Source organism: Seriola aureovittata, chromosome 11 (genome assembly GCF_021018895.1).
Source record: "Seriola aureovittata isolate HTS-2021-v1 ecotype China chromosome 11, ASM2101889v1, whole genome shotgun sequence".
In the NCBI taxonomy this organism is placed as follows: domain Eukaryota; kingdom Metazoa; phylum Chordata; class Actinopteri; order Carangiformes; family Carangidae; genus Seriola; species Seriola aureovittata.
This window is the reverse complement of record NC_079374.1, coordinates 10,997,503-11,012,802: the sequence shown is the minus strand read 5'-3', so window position 1 is coordinate 11,012,802 and position 15,300 is coordinate 10,997,503. Positions and strand designations below refer to the sequence as shown.

General features: G+C 41.9%; 1 protein-coding gene across 1 annotated transcript; it reads left to right on the top strand.

Moving 5' to 3' along the window:
* The first annotated feature begins 1,818 nt into the window (after positions 1-1,818).
* On the top strand, positions 1,819-12,809 carry sik1 (salt-inducible kinase 1). Its single transcript, XM_056389371.1, has 14 exons — positions 1,819-2,095; positions 2,908-3,111; positions 3,206-3,322; positions 6,356-6,419; positions 6,534-6,695; positions 7,255-7,379; positions 7,482-7,605; positions 7,715-7,935; positions 8,224-8,373; positions 8,476-8,586; positions 8,707-8,932; positions 9,026-9,280; positions 9,408-9,597; positions 10,004-12,809. Exons 2-14 carry the CDS (start codon positions 2,959-2,961, stop codon positions 10,521-10,523), a joined length of 2,418 nt encoding a protein of 805 aa, XP_056245346.1. The 5' UTR covers positions 1,819-2,095; positions 2,908-2,958; the 3' UTR covers positions 10,524-12,809.
* The last annotated feature ends 2,491 nt before the right edge of the window (positions 12,810-15,300 follow it).

Sequence of the window (15,300 nt, the reverse complement as noted above, 5' to 3'; positions counted from 1 at the left end):
CCTGAGAGAAGAAACAGAAGAAGGAAGCCACACACAGAACCTGTCATTACTGAAGATCAGCAGTACATAGTGTATGATGTATCCATTACAAGGACAGGTGTTGGACATCTGACAGTGTAAATTGATGGTTCACAAAGAATCCAGATACAGACCGAGGTAATTATAGTGGGCCGACTGTATCTGCTTTCTTAACTGACACCTACAGCACGTTTATAAAAAACATGGTGTTGCCTTTCACTCACAAAATGAATTGGAGTACTTCCAGTACGTAATGTGAGGATTCACATGGATGTTTGTGTATTTTTGCACGTGCGCATGTATTCTGTGTCAACATGTCATCTGGTTCTCATGCATGTCTTGTGCTTAGTCTTTGGAAACACTCACACCCTCCCTGTCCTCCCTCTCTGTCTTGTCTCTTCTCTTCTGCATCAATATGCTGTGCTCGCTCTTTTGTGTCCCAACTGTTTTGTGCAGAGAGAAGAAAGATATTTTTTGTACTTTTTTTGTACTGTCATTTAACCTGATTTATAATATGAGCCAGGCAGTACCAGCAAATATAATTTTTTATGAAAAATTACTAAGACCAATTCTGGGTTATTTACAACTACAGATATTTACAACTGCAGGCATTATGTTTTATTGAAAAATGGGAAACCCATGAGCATTTATTAATGGATTATGAACATCCGTAACTGCAAATAGAGAGGCTAAGCACTTCCGAAAAAGATTTTTTACAATTAACATCCAAAAAGTAATTTTTATTCATTGTCTATAACTGAACTATAAAGAATTAGTAAGTTATTTATTAACCATTAATAAAGCCATGGGTTACTACTTAAAAATCCCTAAAAAGGGGTGACTTAATATAAAATTCTTTCATTTTTGCTGTTGGAGAGAACCTTCTGTTTCCATTTTGACTTTTATTTTGCTGAACAGTGGCCGCTGTGGTAATTACAAGATAGTGTTGCATTCAATTTCCTTCCATTTCTGAAAATTATATCAAGCAAGCTGCACTGAACATGTTGACCTGCGACATGCTAAAATGTAGTAAAAGTAGAGAGACAGCAGATATACTCAGTCAGTTGTCAGCATTTATTTAAATTTTGCAAACATCAGCCATCATAAGTTACTGGTCATACCAGACCAAATCAGGCTGTGGTGGTAAAAATCATGAGTAATGAAATGAGAAGGGGTGAATTTATTACTACAATCTGGGGCAGATTGTGTTAATTTGTCTTTCAAAAACGTTTGCATAATACCTTTAATGGGTGCACAATAATATAAAGTTTTAAAAGGTGTAGCCTATATATTATGGTACAAACGGTAGCATTAGAATAATAGAAAACATGAAAACAGAATAGGAATCAAACAACACAGTAGACTACGGAATAGAATAGAATAGAAACTGTGATGATCAGAGCAGAATAGAATGCAGTAGAACTAGTTCACTAAGTAAACCATAAAAACAACAAAAACGATCTAACTGTCACCAGTTGCTTTCAGTTTTTGTTCCTGCTGCAGCCGCACGCGCTGCCGGTCTGTGGAGTGAGAGCGAGGCTGCCCGCGAGCAACAGCCCGGCAGAAGGAAACATCACGTGGTGACACATCTCTACGACTGACGTCACCGTTCCCATCTCTAAGCAACCCCTCCATCAGCACTCGCGTCACCGGGCGCCCGAGCCGCGCGGTTGCTGGGCAACCCTTGCCTTGCGCTTGGGTCCGGCCTTGCCTTGCACCCAGCTCGGAGCTCTGACGCGAGTGTGACGTTAATAAGGTGGGTATCAATTTGTTATGGTGGCGGAGGGAGGAGGGGGAGGAGGCGAGGAGGAGTTCCCCTTGTGAGTGCAGAAGCCCTCTGTTCTGCATTCCGGCGGAGCGCACAGGCACACACCGGCCGCAGCCCAGTCCCGGGCCCAAAGACTTGTTGTATTAACTTAAAGTAGAGACGGGAGGAAAAAGTTGCTCCGCGCGTGTTTTCTACAGTGTTTCCTCTTTGTTGTGTTGCTAATACTTCGCTCTGGTTGTGGAATGGTTTACGTTTCCTCCGTGAGCTGTCTGAACTGTGAGAGACGGTGGTGTATGTCCGCTTTTTAAGGTAAGACTGGACTTTTTACCCACATTTTACTAGCTAATTTGCAATCTCCTAACCCGATCCAAAGCTACCCTTCGGTTTTAGTCAGTCTGGTTACTCACCAATTTTACTTTCTTTTTAGTCGGTTATGTTTAACAGACAACAAAGTAGGCCTACCTGTATATTGTAATAGAATTATGGCTATATTATTAACACATTAATAAGACGTTTTTTATCCATTTTAAGCCTTGTTTAGAACTGGGATATGTATTTGTACACCTAAAATAAAATAATTTTCCTTTGACTAACGCTAGTATCACTAAGAATTTTTTTTACATTTTACATTACTCACTCACAGGCTTCTTTTTCCCCACTGAACTCACTTGTTATACAAGAGTGTTCACGCTGCTGCACTGTAGCTAGGCTATGCATAGGCCTATATCTATATATACATATATATATTTCATATATATATTCATGCATTTGTACATCTTAATATCATATGATATATTATACATATTAATATTTTTTATATTATGCTCTGTACTTTTGATCTATTTCATATAAAGGACTTTGCATTTCCTTTGTGTATGAAATGTGCTATATAAATAAACTTGCCTTGCTTTAACCTAATATGTGTGGAGCCGATATTCTGTGGGCATATAAGCCCTCATATATACATACTTATAGATAGATAGAGAGATAGATAGATAGATAGATAGATAGATAGATAGATAGATAGATAGATAGATAGATAGATAGATAGATCTGTGAAGCTTGAGTAAAATAGGAATCCATGTAATATACAGTCTGCAACTCTGTCCCTGCCATTGCAGGTACAAGCCTTCATTTATCCCAACACTGTAAGTCCAGACTGTTGGTGCACTATGGTGATCATGACAGAGAACAGCCGGGGGGCTCAGTCCAGCCCTGCCCAGGGAAGGCCACTGCAGGTCGGCTTCTACGAGATCATCCGCACTCTGGGAAAAGGCAACTTTGCAGTGGTGAAACTGGCCAAACATAAAGTCACCAAAACACAGGTCAGCAGCTCTTCACATAACTGTGCTTTTTTTTTTGGATGCAAAGCAAAATATTTTTTTATTTACAAGCAAACAATTTTCTGTGGTTTTTCAGGTTGCTATAAAGATAATTGATAAGACCAGGCTGAATCCCTCCAACCTGGAGAAAATTTACAGAGAAGTGCAGATTATGAAGCTGCTGAACCACCCTCATATCATCAAACTGTACCAGGTGTGTATTATCTTCATCTTCCTGCAGTGTTGTTGTGCATGCACATATGTGTGCAGAATGTCACTGTCACCAAACACTGTGCAGTCTGGTCTGTGACAACTCCGTGTGCAGAGAGCTTTGCAAACTAGGGACAAATTCATTGCCCTCAGTAACAATGTTCTGGTGCAGCGCTTTGTGCATCATTATTGTGGATTTGTGGATGTAGCAGTGCCATTATGTGTGGCAAAAATAAGGGGAATTTGTTATCTAAGTGGTTTGTACTTGCTTGTTTTGTGCTGCTGACTCTCAAAGCACATTGAATCATAAGTACAGCACAACAGCATTAGTGCAATCCCTTTTGACCTCTCCCAGTATGTGTGTGTGTCTGCATGTTTGTGTGTGTGTGTGCTACAGATAGACTGCAAGAACAACCATGGTACCAGTCAGTGCTGAGAACAATGCATTTCTAAGATGTTTTCTGTTTCTGTTTCTGTATAATGTCAGAAGTGAGTGCAGAGATATGGGAAACAGAGCAGTCAGGAGAGTGCAGCTGGTTAAAGATGTGTTCACAGGTCTGAACATTAAGCCCAATTAGCATCTGTTAAAGCCAAGTGCAATGTGTCTGCGTGTCACGTGAAGGCCAACTCACAAAGCGCTTCTTTACTCCTAATCAAATTGAAGACTTAGTGGAGAGAATCCGCTTTTTTCCCCTCAGCTGGCCTTGCGAGAGCTGTGGCACGCGTCTGGCAACAAACACACAAACAAACACCCATGCAAACAAACACGCAAAGCCCTTTCTTTTTTCCTTTCTCTCTTTCTTTTTTTTTTACTCAACTTTTTCTGACCTCTTTAATGTTTTGTTACTTTTTGTGGATTACTTCATGTCTGGTTTTAATTTCTTTGCAACTAGTTAATGATTGATTGATGTTTATCAGTTTTTCAAGTAAAAATGCCAAATATTCCTTTCTTCCAGCTGTTTAACTGTGGACATTTGCTGCTTTTCTTTGTCTTATGTGACAGTGAACTAGATATTGTTGTGTTTAGGTTTGTTGGTCAGACAAAACAAGCAGTTTAAAGATGCCGCCCTGGGCTTAAGGAAACTATAACGGATGTTTTTCACTATTGTCTGACATTTTATTGACCAAATGATTAATTGATTATTTGGGTAGTTGAGGACCTAGTATAATGCTTGCTCAATAACCAAATATTGATACTGCAACAATATTATACCCATGTGTATTAGTGCTTTCAAGCAAGTGTAAAGAGACAATAACCATTAGAGAGGTTTGACAGCGTTTCCATTCAGGGCTAATAGTCTGGTTAGAACCAAAACAAACAGCTGTGGAAATTCAGTGACAGTAATATTTAATGTTGCCATTAGAAGCGTGTGAAATAGACAAATATCATTTGACCAAGAGAGACAGTAAACCATTCGGCTTTATCTGTATCTGATAGATTTGTAGTCTAACTTGAATGATCGTGTCCATCTGTATTCTGAATGTGATACATCCTTGTAAATGGCTCCAGGCCCTTGGGTTGTCTAAGGTGATGATAGTCAGATGCTTGGTACTCAGTGATGGTAAGCAACCGTCTTCATCACTGCAGCCCCTATTTCTGTCCTTCTTGTACAAAAGGGAGGACGGTGGCACAAGACTGTCTTGTGATCCAGGGCCTACATCCTCTAAGTGTTGGTGCAGTTTTTTGGGGAGCCGTCTGAGACCTATGACCTGAGAAATCAGCTGCTCCATTCTCTCACTGGTCTCATGAGAAAAAAAAATATATTTTTCCTTTATTTTCAAGGATCATTGAAGCCTTCCCCTTTGTCTTTGTCTCATCCTATCTTTGACCTTGTATCAACCACACATTCCCCTCTTATCCCCCAAAATCCCACATTCCCAGAGGCCATCAATGGGCCGGCTAGTACAAACTATGCTGATCTGCCATGACCCCTGAATTTGTAAATAAAATGCCAAGCAGAAATTTGAGGGAATGTGTATAAATTGATGCAAGACATGTAAAATACTTCTAAGATACTTACAAAGGTAAAGCCATAAGAACATGGTGTCTCAGGTTGAAATATTTCACTCACTGTAAATTGAATACAGCTTTAATAACTTTAAAGCTACTTTATAGCAAATAAAAGGGAAAAATATGGCAGTTAAGGGGTTAATCTTCCCTCTAGGGTTGTTGAGGGCACTTGACGTGCCGTGCCTGGTTTTCAGAGCCCTGACGTCAGCTGCACCTCAAGGTGACAGAGCCCCAGAGAGCTGCCCTATCTGACAGATAAAGACTACTCCCTGCTTGGAGGCATCTGTGTATTGAATCATTCTTTGCCTGGTGTTCTTACGGGGTCGGTGGCTGAAAAGAAAAAAGTTCCACCATTCAGTGGACTTTAGTGGCATTTTATTCTGAGTTGGCCAGCAGCATTACCCAGACAGGGCTTTGTCATCTGACAAAAATTGCTTTGTTGTACAAGCTTTTATCTCAGCTGCTTTGTCCCCCTGAGGGCTCTCCTGGGAAATGGAAGCTTTCTGTGAGCTCCAGGAAAGGATTGGGAATTGCGTCTTTCCGGCCCATGATTGCACTTCTGGTGTTTAGGATACACTAGACGGGACCCATGTGAACACCCTGTGTTTCCAAGAAATAAAAGCCAGGGTTAGCCTGAAATTCAACACTAGAATTTATTGCCAAGTAGTGTCAGCCTCAAGGAAAATATTTCTAACCATCTGATATGTGTTTGTCAGTGTGTGTGTGTGTGTGTGCGCGCGTGCGTGTGTGTGTGTCAGGAAGTCACTGACGGCTGGCTTATGCAACAGGACATATCATGGAAAGCCAGGGTGTTGGTGTTTTGTGCGAGTGGAACAAGTGTTTGGAGAAGTATGCAAAGGGGATTTTTGTGGTTAGAAAATGTCTCATGCCTAGAAATGCCTGGAGCAGGCACCGCTGAAGGACTTGGAACTGATTTTAACCTGAAAATGTATTTTTTGTCATCACCAGCTGCCTATAACCCAGTGGGTATAAACTGTTTCTTTTTTCACTCTTTGTTTCTCTCAGGTCATGGAGACCAAAGACATGCTGTACATCGTGACAGAGTATGCAAAGAATGGAGAGATGTTTGGTGAGTTCAGCTTTCAAATTTTGTTTCGCAAATAATGAAGGCTGAATCTGTCAATCCTCAACAGTCGGATAGAGAGACCGACATGTTTGACTAAAATATCCTCTGTCCCTGCAGACCACCTGACCTCAAATGGCCGTATGAGTGAAGATGAGGCTCGAAAGAAGTTCTGGCAGATTCTTACAGCAGTGGACTACTGCCATCGACACCACATCGTTCACCGTGACCTAAAAACCGAGAACCTGTTGCTGGATGCCAACATGAATATCAAACTGGCTGGTATGTCTGCCATATACTGTTTACCATTACCGTGCTTACTGGTTAGCTTGGAGGAAGGTGCTGTATTATGTGAGACAGAGACTATTAACTGATTTTTTATTAGAAATCAATGCTTTGATACTGACACCGTCTCTCTGCACCTCCCTGCTGTTTTAGTATTCTGTTCAGTTTTTGCCTGAAGAAAGTATTCGCTGTTCTGGGATTCCTAAACCATTCTAATTAAATCATCTGTGTGCTAATTAAGTGTGAATAATTCATTCATTTTACCAAGACTAACATCAACCAGAGGAAATGAATTCAGCACATAAGCAGACACTCTTGCATAAAGAAATATTATAGCTTAACTCTCAGAGCAGAGCAAGACAACATGTATTTTGTTATATGTTTACTCTATATGATCTGGTCTCTGAACCTCAGGATGGTAATGATGATGGTAGTGATGGTAAATGGTAAAGACACTGTTGTTAAAGGATGCCCTGAGCTCGTCATGCTTCAATGCAGAGAAAACAAACAAGTTTGAATAATAAAACTGTTATATATCTCTGCCTGTGTCTTGTAGATTTTGGATTTGGAAACTTCTACAATGCAGGGGAGCCTCTGTCTACATGGTGTGGCAGCCCGCCTTATGCTGCCCCTGAAGTGTTTGAAGGGAAGGAATATGAGGGGCCTCAGCTGGACATTTGGGTAAGCTTGCATGAGGAAAATATAGACAGGATGATTCGAAGAGTAAGCATTAACATTTTTAAAATGTTGCTAACATTCTCATATTTGCTACTTTCTGCACAGAGCCTCGGTGTGGTACTTTATGTTCTTGTCTGTGGCTCGCTTCCTTTTGATGGACCCAGCCTTCCTGCCCTCAGACAGAGAGTCACAGAGGGGCGATTCAGAATCCCTTTCTTCATGTCCCAAGGTATCCATTATCCTCACGTCTAATCACGACAATTACTGCTAATTACCAATTCTGTTTAAATGCAAATCGCATGCAACCCCAAGACTCATTTGCTGTTTACGTCCTCCAGACTGTGAAAACCTGATCCGTAAAATGCTGGTCGTGGACCCGGCCAAGAGGATTAGCGTGGCCCAGATCAAGCAGCACCGTTGGATGCTGGCAGACCCAACAGCCGCCCACCAGACCCTCAGCCATTCCTTCACAGAGTACAACTCAAACCTGGGCGACTACAGCGAACCCGTGCTGGGCATCATGAACACACTGGGCATTGACCGCCAGAGGACTATCGAGGTGACTGAACAAGAAAAGATGTTTGGTGTTTTATTGTTTTTTTTATGTGTTTTATACAGTTTCAGGAGACTTGTGTCTTGAGGTGGGGCAGTGAGTAGGTGGGAGTTTAAGACATTTGCCTTCTGTTTTTAAAAGCAGAGACAATTTCTTGGTCTGTCATCACCAAAGAGATTATATTTATAGTTACACCTGGCTAAAGACAGCTATAGGATATACACTGGCATCAAGAGCCACAGAAGGTAAACAAAGTGGCAAAACCTCTAATCTAATGTCCTCTGTCTTCCTCAGTCTCTGCAGAGCAGCAGCTACAATCACTTCTCTGCTATCTACTATCTGCTGCTGGAGAGAGTGAGAGAGCATCGCACCCAGCAGCTGAGCCGCCAGTGTGGATCCTGGAGTCAGAGACCCAGGAGCACCTCCGACTCCACCGGCCCAGAGGTGAGCACTCCAGCTGGGCGTATCAAGCTCAAACTAGTCCTGATCCAGGCCGCATCCTCTATTTTAAGTCTAAACAGCTGTGTGCTTCCTGCTTGCTTCTAGGTGATCATGGAGTCTGGCGACAGCTTTAGGACAACCGCATTTTCACTCCCAGCCAAAAATACTGCACCTGTGTACCCGGAGATGGAGTGTGATCAAGGTGGATTGTTCCAGGTAAATGTGAAATAAAACTTGACAGTATTCAGAGATTTCACCCTCCACTCTGATGCAAATACTGCATCCCATGTGTCTCCTGCCAGTCAGTGGCTAACAGTCATCCTCCTTCTGTTTCAGCGTGTGGTGTTTCCAGTGGAGGCCAGTCTGAACAGATTGCTCTGGAATCGCTCCATTTCACCCAACAGCCTGCTGGAGACGAGCATCAGTGAAGAGGTGCGACCCAGAGACCTGGAGGAGGAGGAGGCAACGCAAACTCTCGGGCCCCTGCTTCCTCCCACCACCACCTCCCGCAGGCACACTTTGGCTGAGGTGTCCGCCCGTTTCCACCAGTGCAATCCTCCATGTTAGTACACAAACATAAAAGCACAAAGCACATGTTAATACGTGCTCTTTCAGCCGTACAGAATCTAATGTCTTCTCAATTCTTGTTCTGTAGGTATCGTGGTCAGTCCCTCTGATGGTGCCTCCTCTGACAGCTGTCTAAAGTCCTCATCCAGTCCCACCCCCACTTTGCAGGCTGCTATGGGTGATATGTCAACATTTCTGACCTCTGGGGCTGAAGGTGGAGCTCTGGTGCCAGCTGGAGCTCCTCTGGCCCTCTCCTCCCACCTCCTTCCCCAGGCGCAGGGCAGCCTGCCCGCTGCCAGCTTTCAAGAGGGTCGCAGAGCCTCCGACACCTCCCTCACACAAGGTACAGGAGCAGGATCACGAAATACAGCGTCATTTATCAAATCTGATTTTCATTATTCTCACGTCTTATGTGTCACAGTAACGGATCAAAGAAGTATTGTGTAACACTTTCCCATGCCTTTCTGCAGGCCTCAAAGCTTTCCGCCAGCAGCTGAGGAAAAACACACGCACTAAGGGGCTTCTGGGATTAAATAAGATCAAGGGTCTGACGAGGCAGGTTGTCCCTCCACCCTCCTGTAACCGCGGCAGCCGAGGGTCACTGGGTCCAGCTCTCTCTGAGCACCGCAGCATGCTGGAGGAGGTGTTGCATCAGCAAAGGTGAGACAGACGATTACATGACAACACACTGTTATTACTTTACACATATTACATCATGTAGATCTGAAGTTTTCAAACTATGAGGGAGAGGATGAAGGGAGGTGCAGAGGGACAGGTATGAAGGCAAAGACAGTGAGTTAGATGTTGTACTCCTTGTGGGAGCCGTAACTCAAATTAAGATATATGTTTTTAGATGCAGTGTGACGTATGTCTATCGCAAATGAACAATCAATCCACTTAGAAATTACAGATTAAAGATGCTACTCATAACTGCAGAATATTAAGTTTTTACACTATATTAGACTCCCTTATGGAAAATGTAGTTTCAAAACCTTGACATGATTATCCCCTGAATAGTGTATCCAGATGTGGACACAGAGTCTGATCTTCTGTCTCTGTTTTCCAGGATGCTGCAGATCCAACACCAGCCTCAGCCTCAGGTCCAAGCAGCTCAGAAAGGACCTACCCAGAATCCCCTGCTCTTTCTGGCTCAGCAGCAGTCACCCTCTCCTCCACCTACTACCGTGTTTGCTTCCTCCACCCTGTTTGACACCCCCGCCCCCTCCGCCCTGCCTCCTCAGCAAGCTTCAGTGGGGCTACAGCACGGCCCCTGGCAACAAACCCTTGAGACTTCCTCCTCTGGCTGCTCCTCATCCTCCTCATCCTGCTACTCCTCTTCGCTGTCCCCCGTGGCCTCAGCTGCTTACCTTCTCGAGGCTCGCCTGCACATCAGCCAGCAACCCCACCCTCACCCCCACTCCAGCCTCCAGCAGCAGCACCACCAGTCTGCCACACAACGCACTTTCCCTATCCTCTCCAAACCAGTGGCGTGGAGCTTGGGTGTGGCCTCCAGCACCGATCCTGACATGCAGGAGCTGGGTCTGGCCGGGCAGCAGCAGCTCAGTAGCTGTGTGATGGTGAAGTAAAACATCAGCCATGTTTGAGACCAACGACTGCTCTCTCTGTTGAAGAAGCTCTGAGCAAACGCGACTTGATTTTTAGCCCAGAAGAAGAGAGAGCAGAATTAAGGAGAAAGAACAAAAAGCAGATGCAAGCGACAAATGTACACTTTATTTAGCAACACGGGGTACACGTGTTGCACACACGTGTATGTTGTGTGAATGCTTTTTATATCATATAAGCTAAAGACTAAGCAATAACCAAACTCTGGATGAGGTGTAAAAATCCGTATCAGACAGCCAGAGAAGCAATAATAGACTGAAAGACTCTCATCCAGCCCCTTGATGGACTCACTTGAATGAAATGAGAGCTGACATTAGCTGATACAGTTATGCCTCACATGTTCTGATGCTGTCTAAGTTAAGTTTTTGATTTTCTGAAAACAGAAAGGCTCCATCTTCCTCATTCTTTTTTTAGTCACTTTTTTGTGTAATTTCCTGTTCTTGATGTTTTACACTTGACTGGGCAGAAGACCAAAATTAATTTCTTTCTTTTTTTCTTCCCCCTACTTCGTTCACCTCTCTAATGAGACATTTCTCTGTAGCAGTGCAATGAAGACACAGTATAGTTTCCTAAACTTACAAAGATTCACTGAGGGGGTAAATTTTCGTTTGTATTGAAACTGTGATTTAATTTTCTGTGCAGGATTATTATAGCTACGCAAATGCTGCTTTTACCTCAAGCTTCAAATCTGCTACATCCTCATCAGCCAAAAGTGAAGGAAGACAGTGTCTCGCTGATTGAGTAAAGCACAAAAGGTACATCAGTCAGCTCGGCAGCACCTTACATATGTGGATACAACAATCCATATTCCCTTCTTTTGATAAGCACCTTCTTGTTAGATGCTTTTACTACCTCCTCAGGCAAGAATTTGGAAACAGAAAAACCTGGACAGAACAAAGACTGTGGGAACAGTGCAATATTTCACATTGAAATACAAAGGAAAGATAAGGCGCTACATAGGATGGTGAAAATATTTGCCTGAGGCTTTTTTTTGTTTTTACTATTTGTCTGTTTGACCTTGCTGTGCTGGCTAGCTGACTAGAAAGGGTACTCGTTATGTAACATAATAACATGATACTGTAGAAATTGAGAGGAAAGACTGAAGGCATTTCAAAATGCTGTTTCTACATACGGCATTCTTGTAGTTGTTAAACTGAAAGGAAGAATTTGGGTTTTACCAAAGAGTGAACAGCACAAGAGATGGGTGATCTATCACAGATACACTACTGAATTTTCACTTTGAATGCTGTCTCAAAATGTAGCATGGTGGTTAGCTAGCATTTTCACATGATCTCCTTAGCTTCTGCTGTGAGAAAAACTCCCGCTGCCACCGAACCTTAATGCTACACGTGTTGTTAATATCTCTAGCTGTTACTGTCAGGAGGACCATGGTGGTATTCATTTTTGTACTTTTCTAGAAAAGAAGAAGAAAAAAAAAACAACATAGCAATACCATGTTGTGCTGGAAGTTGAACTTTTCTTCAGTTGTCCATAAGTGGCTAGAGATAGGTAGAAATGACCTGCAACAAGCTGATTTATTTGTGCAGATGACATATTAGAAAGCTGCAAGAGATGTGTAAAATTGGACGTTTAGTTAGTTCTCTCATATCTGTGAAACATCTTGTAGAGGAGCAGTGTTTTTCCAAACCCAGTTCTACGTTGGAAACATGCAGTATTGATATTTTTACCCAATAATTTTTTGTTGATTGCACTCATTACCAACACTTGTGCCTTTCTCTGAACAAACTCACAATCAGAGGTCCATCTCTGATCACTACACTGAAGAAATTAAAATGGATGGCTCCGTTATTGGCTGTTATCTCAGAGGCCCCTTTTGATAACTTCTTTGACCTTTGAGCTTGCTGAGTAAACAGAAGCAAGAATTGCACTTTATTCATATTTCTTGTTACCAATTTTTTTTTTTCTCATGATGAAAAAAATGTCACAAAACTATTGAAACACTAAGGCTCTTGATGCAAATCTGTAAAATGACCCTTTTGATAAACTTGGGATAATAAGAAGTATTTCATGTTTTTTTTCTTTGTTATCCTTTGTTATTTGTTACTTGACTGTGTGCGCATGTGCATGTCTGTGTGTGACTGTGTGTGTGTGTGTGTGTGTGTGCATGTGTGAGTGTGTGTGTGGAGGGGAGGAACCGAACAAGAAAGGAAAGGAGAGAAAATGCTAGTTGAAGAAAGATTGTTTATTTATGTGGCTATTTATTTAAATAAAGTTCACTTCCTAAACTGGTTGTGTGTTGGACTTTGTTCAATAATAATAAGATGGATATGTTTACTGGCATGTTAATGGTAGGTAACTTTTCTTTGCACTTAGAACTTTTCACATGCACTTTCATTCATATTTACAGTTTCAAATAATAACAAAGGAGCTTGTCTGCTCAACCCTAACACACGGAGACTCAGAAAATGCTTATTTCTCTTGGCCGTCAGGTTGGTGAACTTCGTCTCTGACCTCTGCACTTTGTCTGCAGTTACAGCTGTGATTCATATATTTTCTACATTCTTATATATTTCAAAAATGCAGCAGAGCCCACCAATGTACATTTTAGCATCTTAATAGTCATTCATTCATTCATTAGCCATACCACTTAACCTTTTAGGTTTGCGGGGGGGCTGGAGCCAAACCCAGCTGACACTGGGAGAAGTTAGGTTACACCCTGGACAGGTCACAGCACTGACATATAGAGAAAAACAAGCATTCATGCAAAAATTCACACCTATGGGAAATTTAGAGTCGCTAGTTAACCTAACCAGCATGTCTTTGGATTGTGGGAGGAAGCCGGAGTATCCAGAGGAGACCCATGCAGGCACAAGGAGAACATGCAAACCCTACGTTCGAAACCATAATCTTCTCGCTGAGATGCAACAGTGCCTACCACAGCACCTATGTGTTCCCCATCTCTATTTTTGAATTTATCTTAATTTATACTTATCTTTTTATTCTTATTTCTACTTTTATATATAATCATATTCTATAATTATATTCTTTACTGTAAATTAGTCTTTTAACACTCCCTTAGGAGTATGCATTTCACTGCACATGTTGAAAAAGCATGTGAAAGTGTGACAGTCACGTGGTCCCTTAAAAAGGCATTATTTTTTAGTATAACTGGCAATGTCAGGGACTATATAATAATTATTATTGTGCAACACAGACTTTATTGTATATTCATAAAAGCTGTGTGAGCACAGTAAGAGTTATTATTTTATCTGATTTCTTTCATTAATATAAAAACCAGCAAAACCTACATCCTTTTCCTCTAATTGATGACAAGGCGCACTGATGATGCACTTGCTCCCTGTGATAATGCTGTGATGCAGGATGATGATGCATTGGACCCTGATGACCCTCCTGCTGGCCAGTTATTCATAAAACTGAGAATGGACAGGTGTCTGACGTCTGACAGGAAAGGCTATGCGGGAGTCAAGTGACGCAACAGCAAAATGAGAAGCCAAACCATCCGTGAGCCAAGTGAACGCTGCTGCACTCCTCTCCTCTCCCTGCTCGCTCATTATCTCCAGCTAGATAAGAGATTAAGAAAGTGGTGAAACCTTATTTAAATTTCTGCTGGTACTGCCTGTTCCAAACTGGCAATTTTCCTGCTCGCTACATGTACAGATTTACACTGTGAGGGGCCACAAATCACTCATACAAATACACACACATTTACACGTGCAACATATGGCTTGACATTTGGATTTGACCCTCAGGGAGCTGCTCGTGAGGGCAGGAACACCGTGTATTTGAGGTCAAGCTCCCACAAACATATCAGTCATCAGCTGCCGCCTGCTGCAGACGTGACCTTGTATTAACTAACGAGCTTTTTGTAACAAGCTCTCAGCAACACGGTGTGACCATCTGATTTATAGATGTGGAGTGTGTTGATCCAGATCAGTCAAAACAAAAGTTGGAATACATAAGAAAGAAAATATTGGTAATATTTTTGTTTTTTTCAACTGGAAGCCACTGAAAGTACTGAACTAAATGGGCTTCTTCACCATTAATATTTCATTCTCAATTCAAATCCTTAGTTTATTTGCCATTTAAAAATACTCAGTAGATATCATGGTCACATATATCACTGTCAGAATTTAAAATTCAATTGAACTGAACTGAAACCAGGTGTGCTGTCCACTCCAGGAAGTTGTTTCTCCCTCACTCACATGTAAATTCCACCAAAAACAGGTTTAACGAGTTGAGCTCTTTTTATTTGCTCTGGCTAAAACTCTGGCAACTGCTATGAGAATGACAATTATATTCAGCCAGCCTGTAATAAATGTCTGTGTATCAAGAGAAGAAAGTGAAGACCTGCTTCATTTCTATTCCTTGCACACAGCTGTAAAAGTACATCACAATCAGTGATAACACTCACATTTACCCACATTATTATATACATTTAGCCAATTATTACTGGCGATATATTGTGACATATGTACAGTGAAACAAATATCACACAAGTGTCAGATATGCAGTTTGTACACAAAGGGCTGCGATTTTTTAGGAACAATCACTTAATGCAGTTGGGCAGCATCCATTTAACAATGAAAATCCATACAGAGCTTGTGCATAATAATTATAATAATAGTACCATATAAAAAGTAAAGAGTAGTGGACCTATATTTTAGCTCTGTGGAACTTCACAAGGAACATTTATTCTTATGAGGAACTTTGGACTTATCAAGATACAGTCTGAGCGATAGGACTGAAGCTAATTCAGAG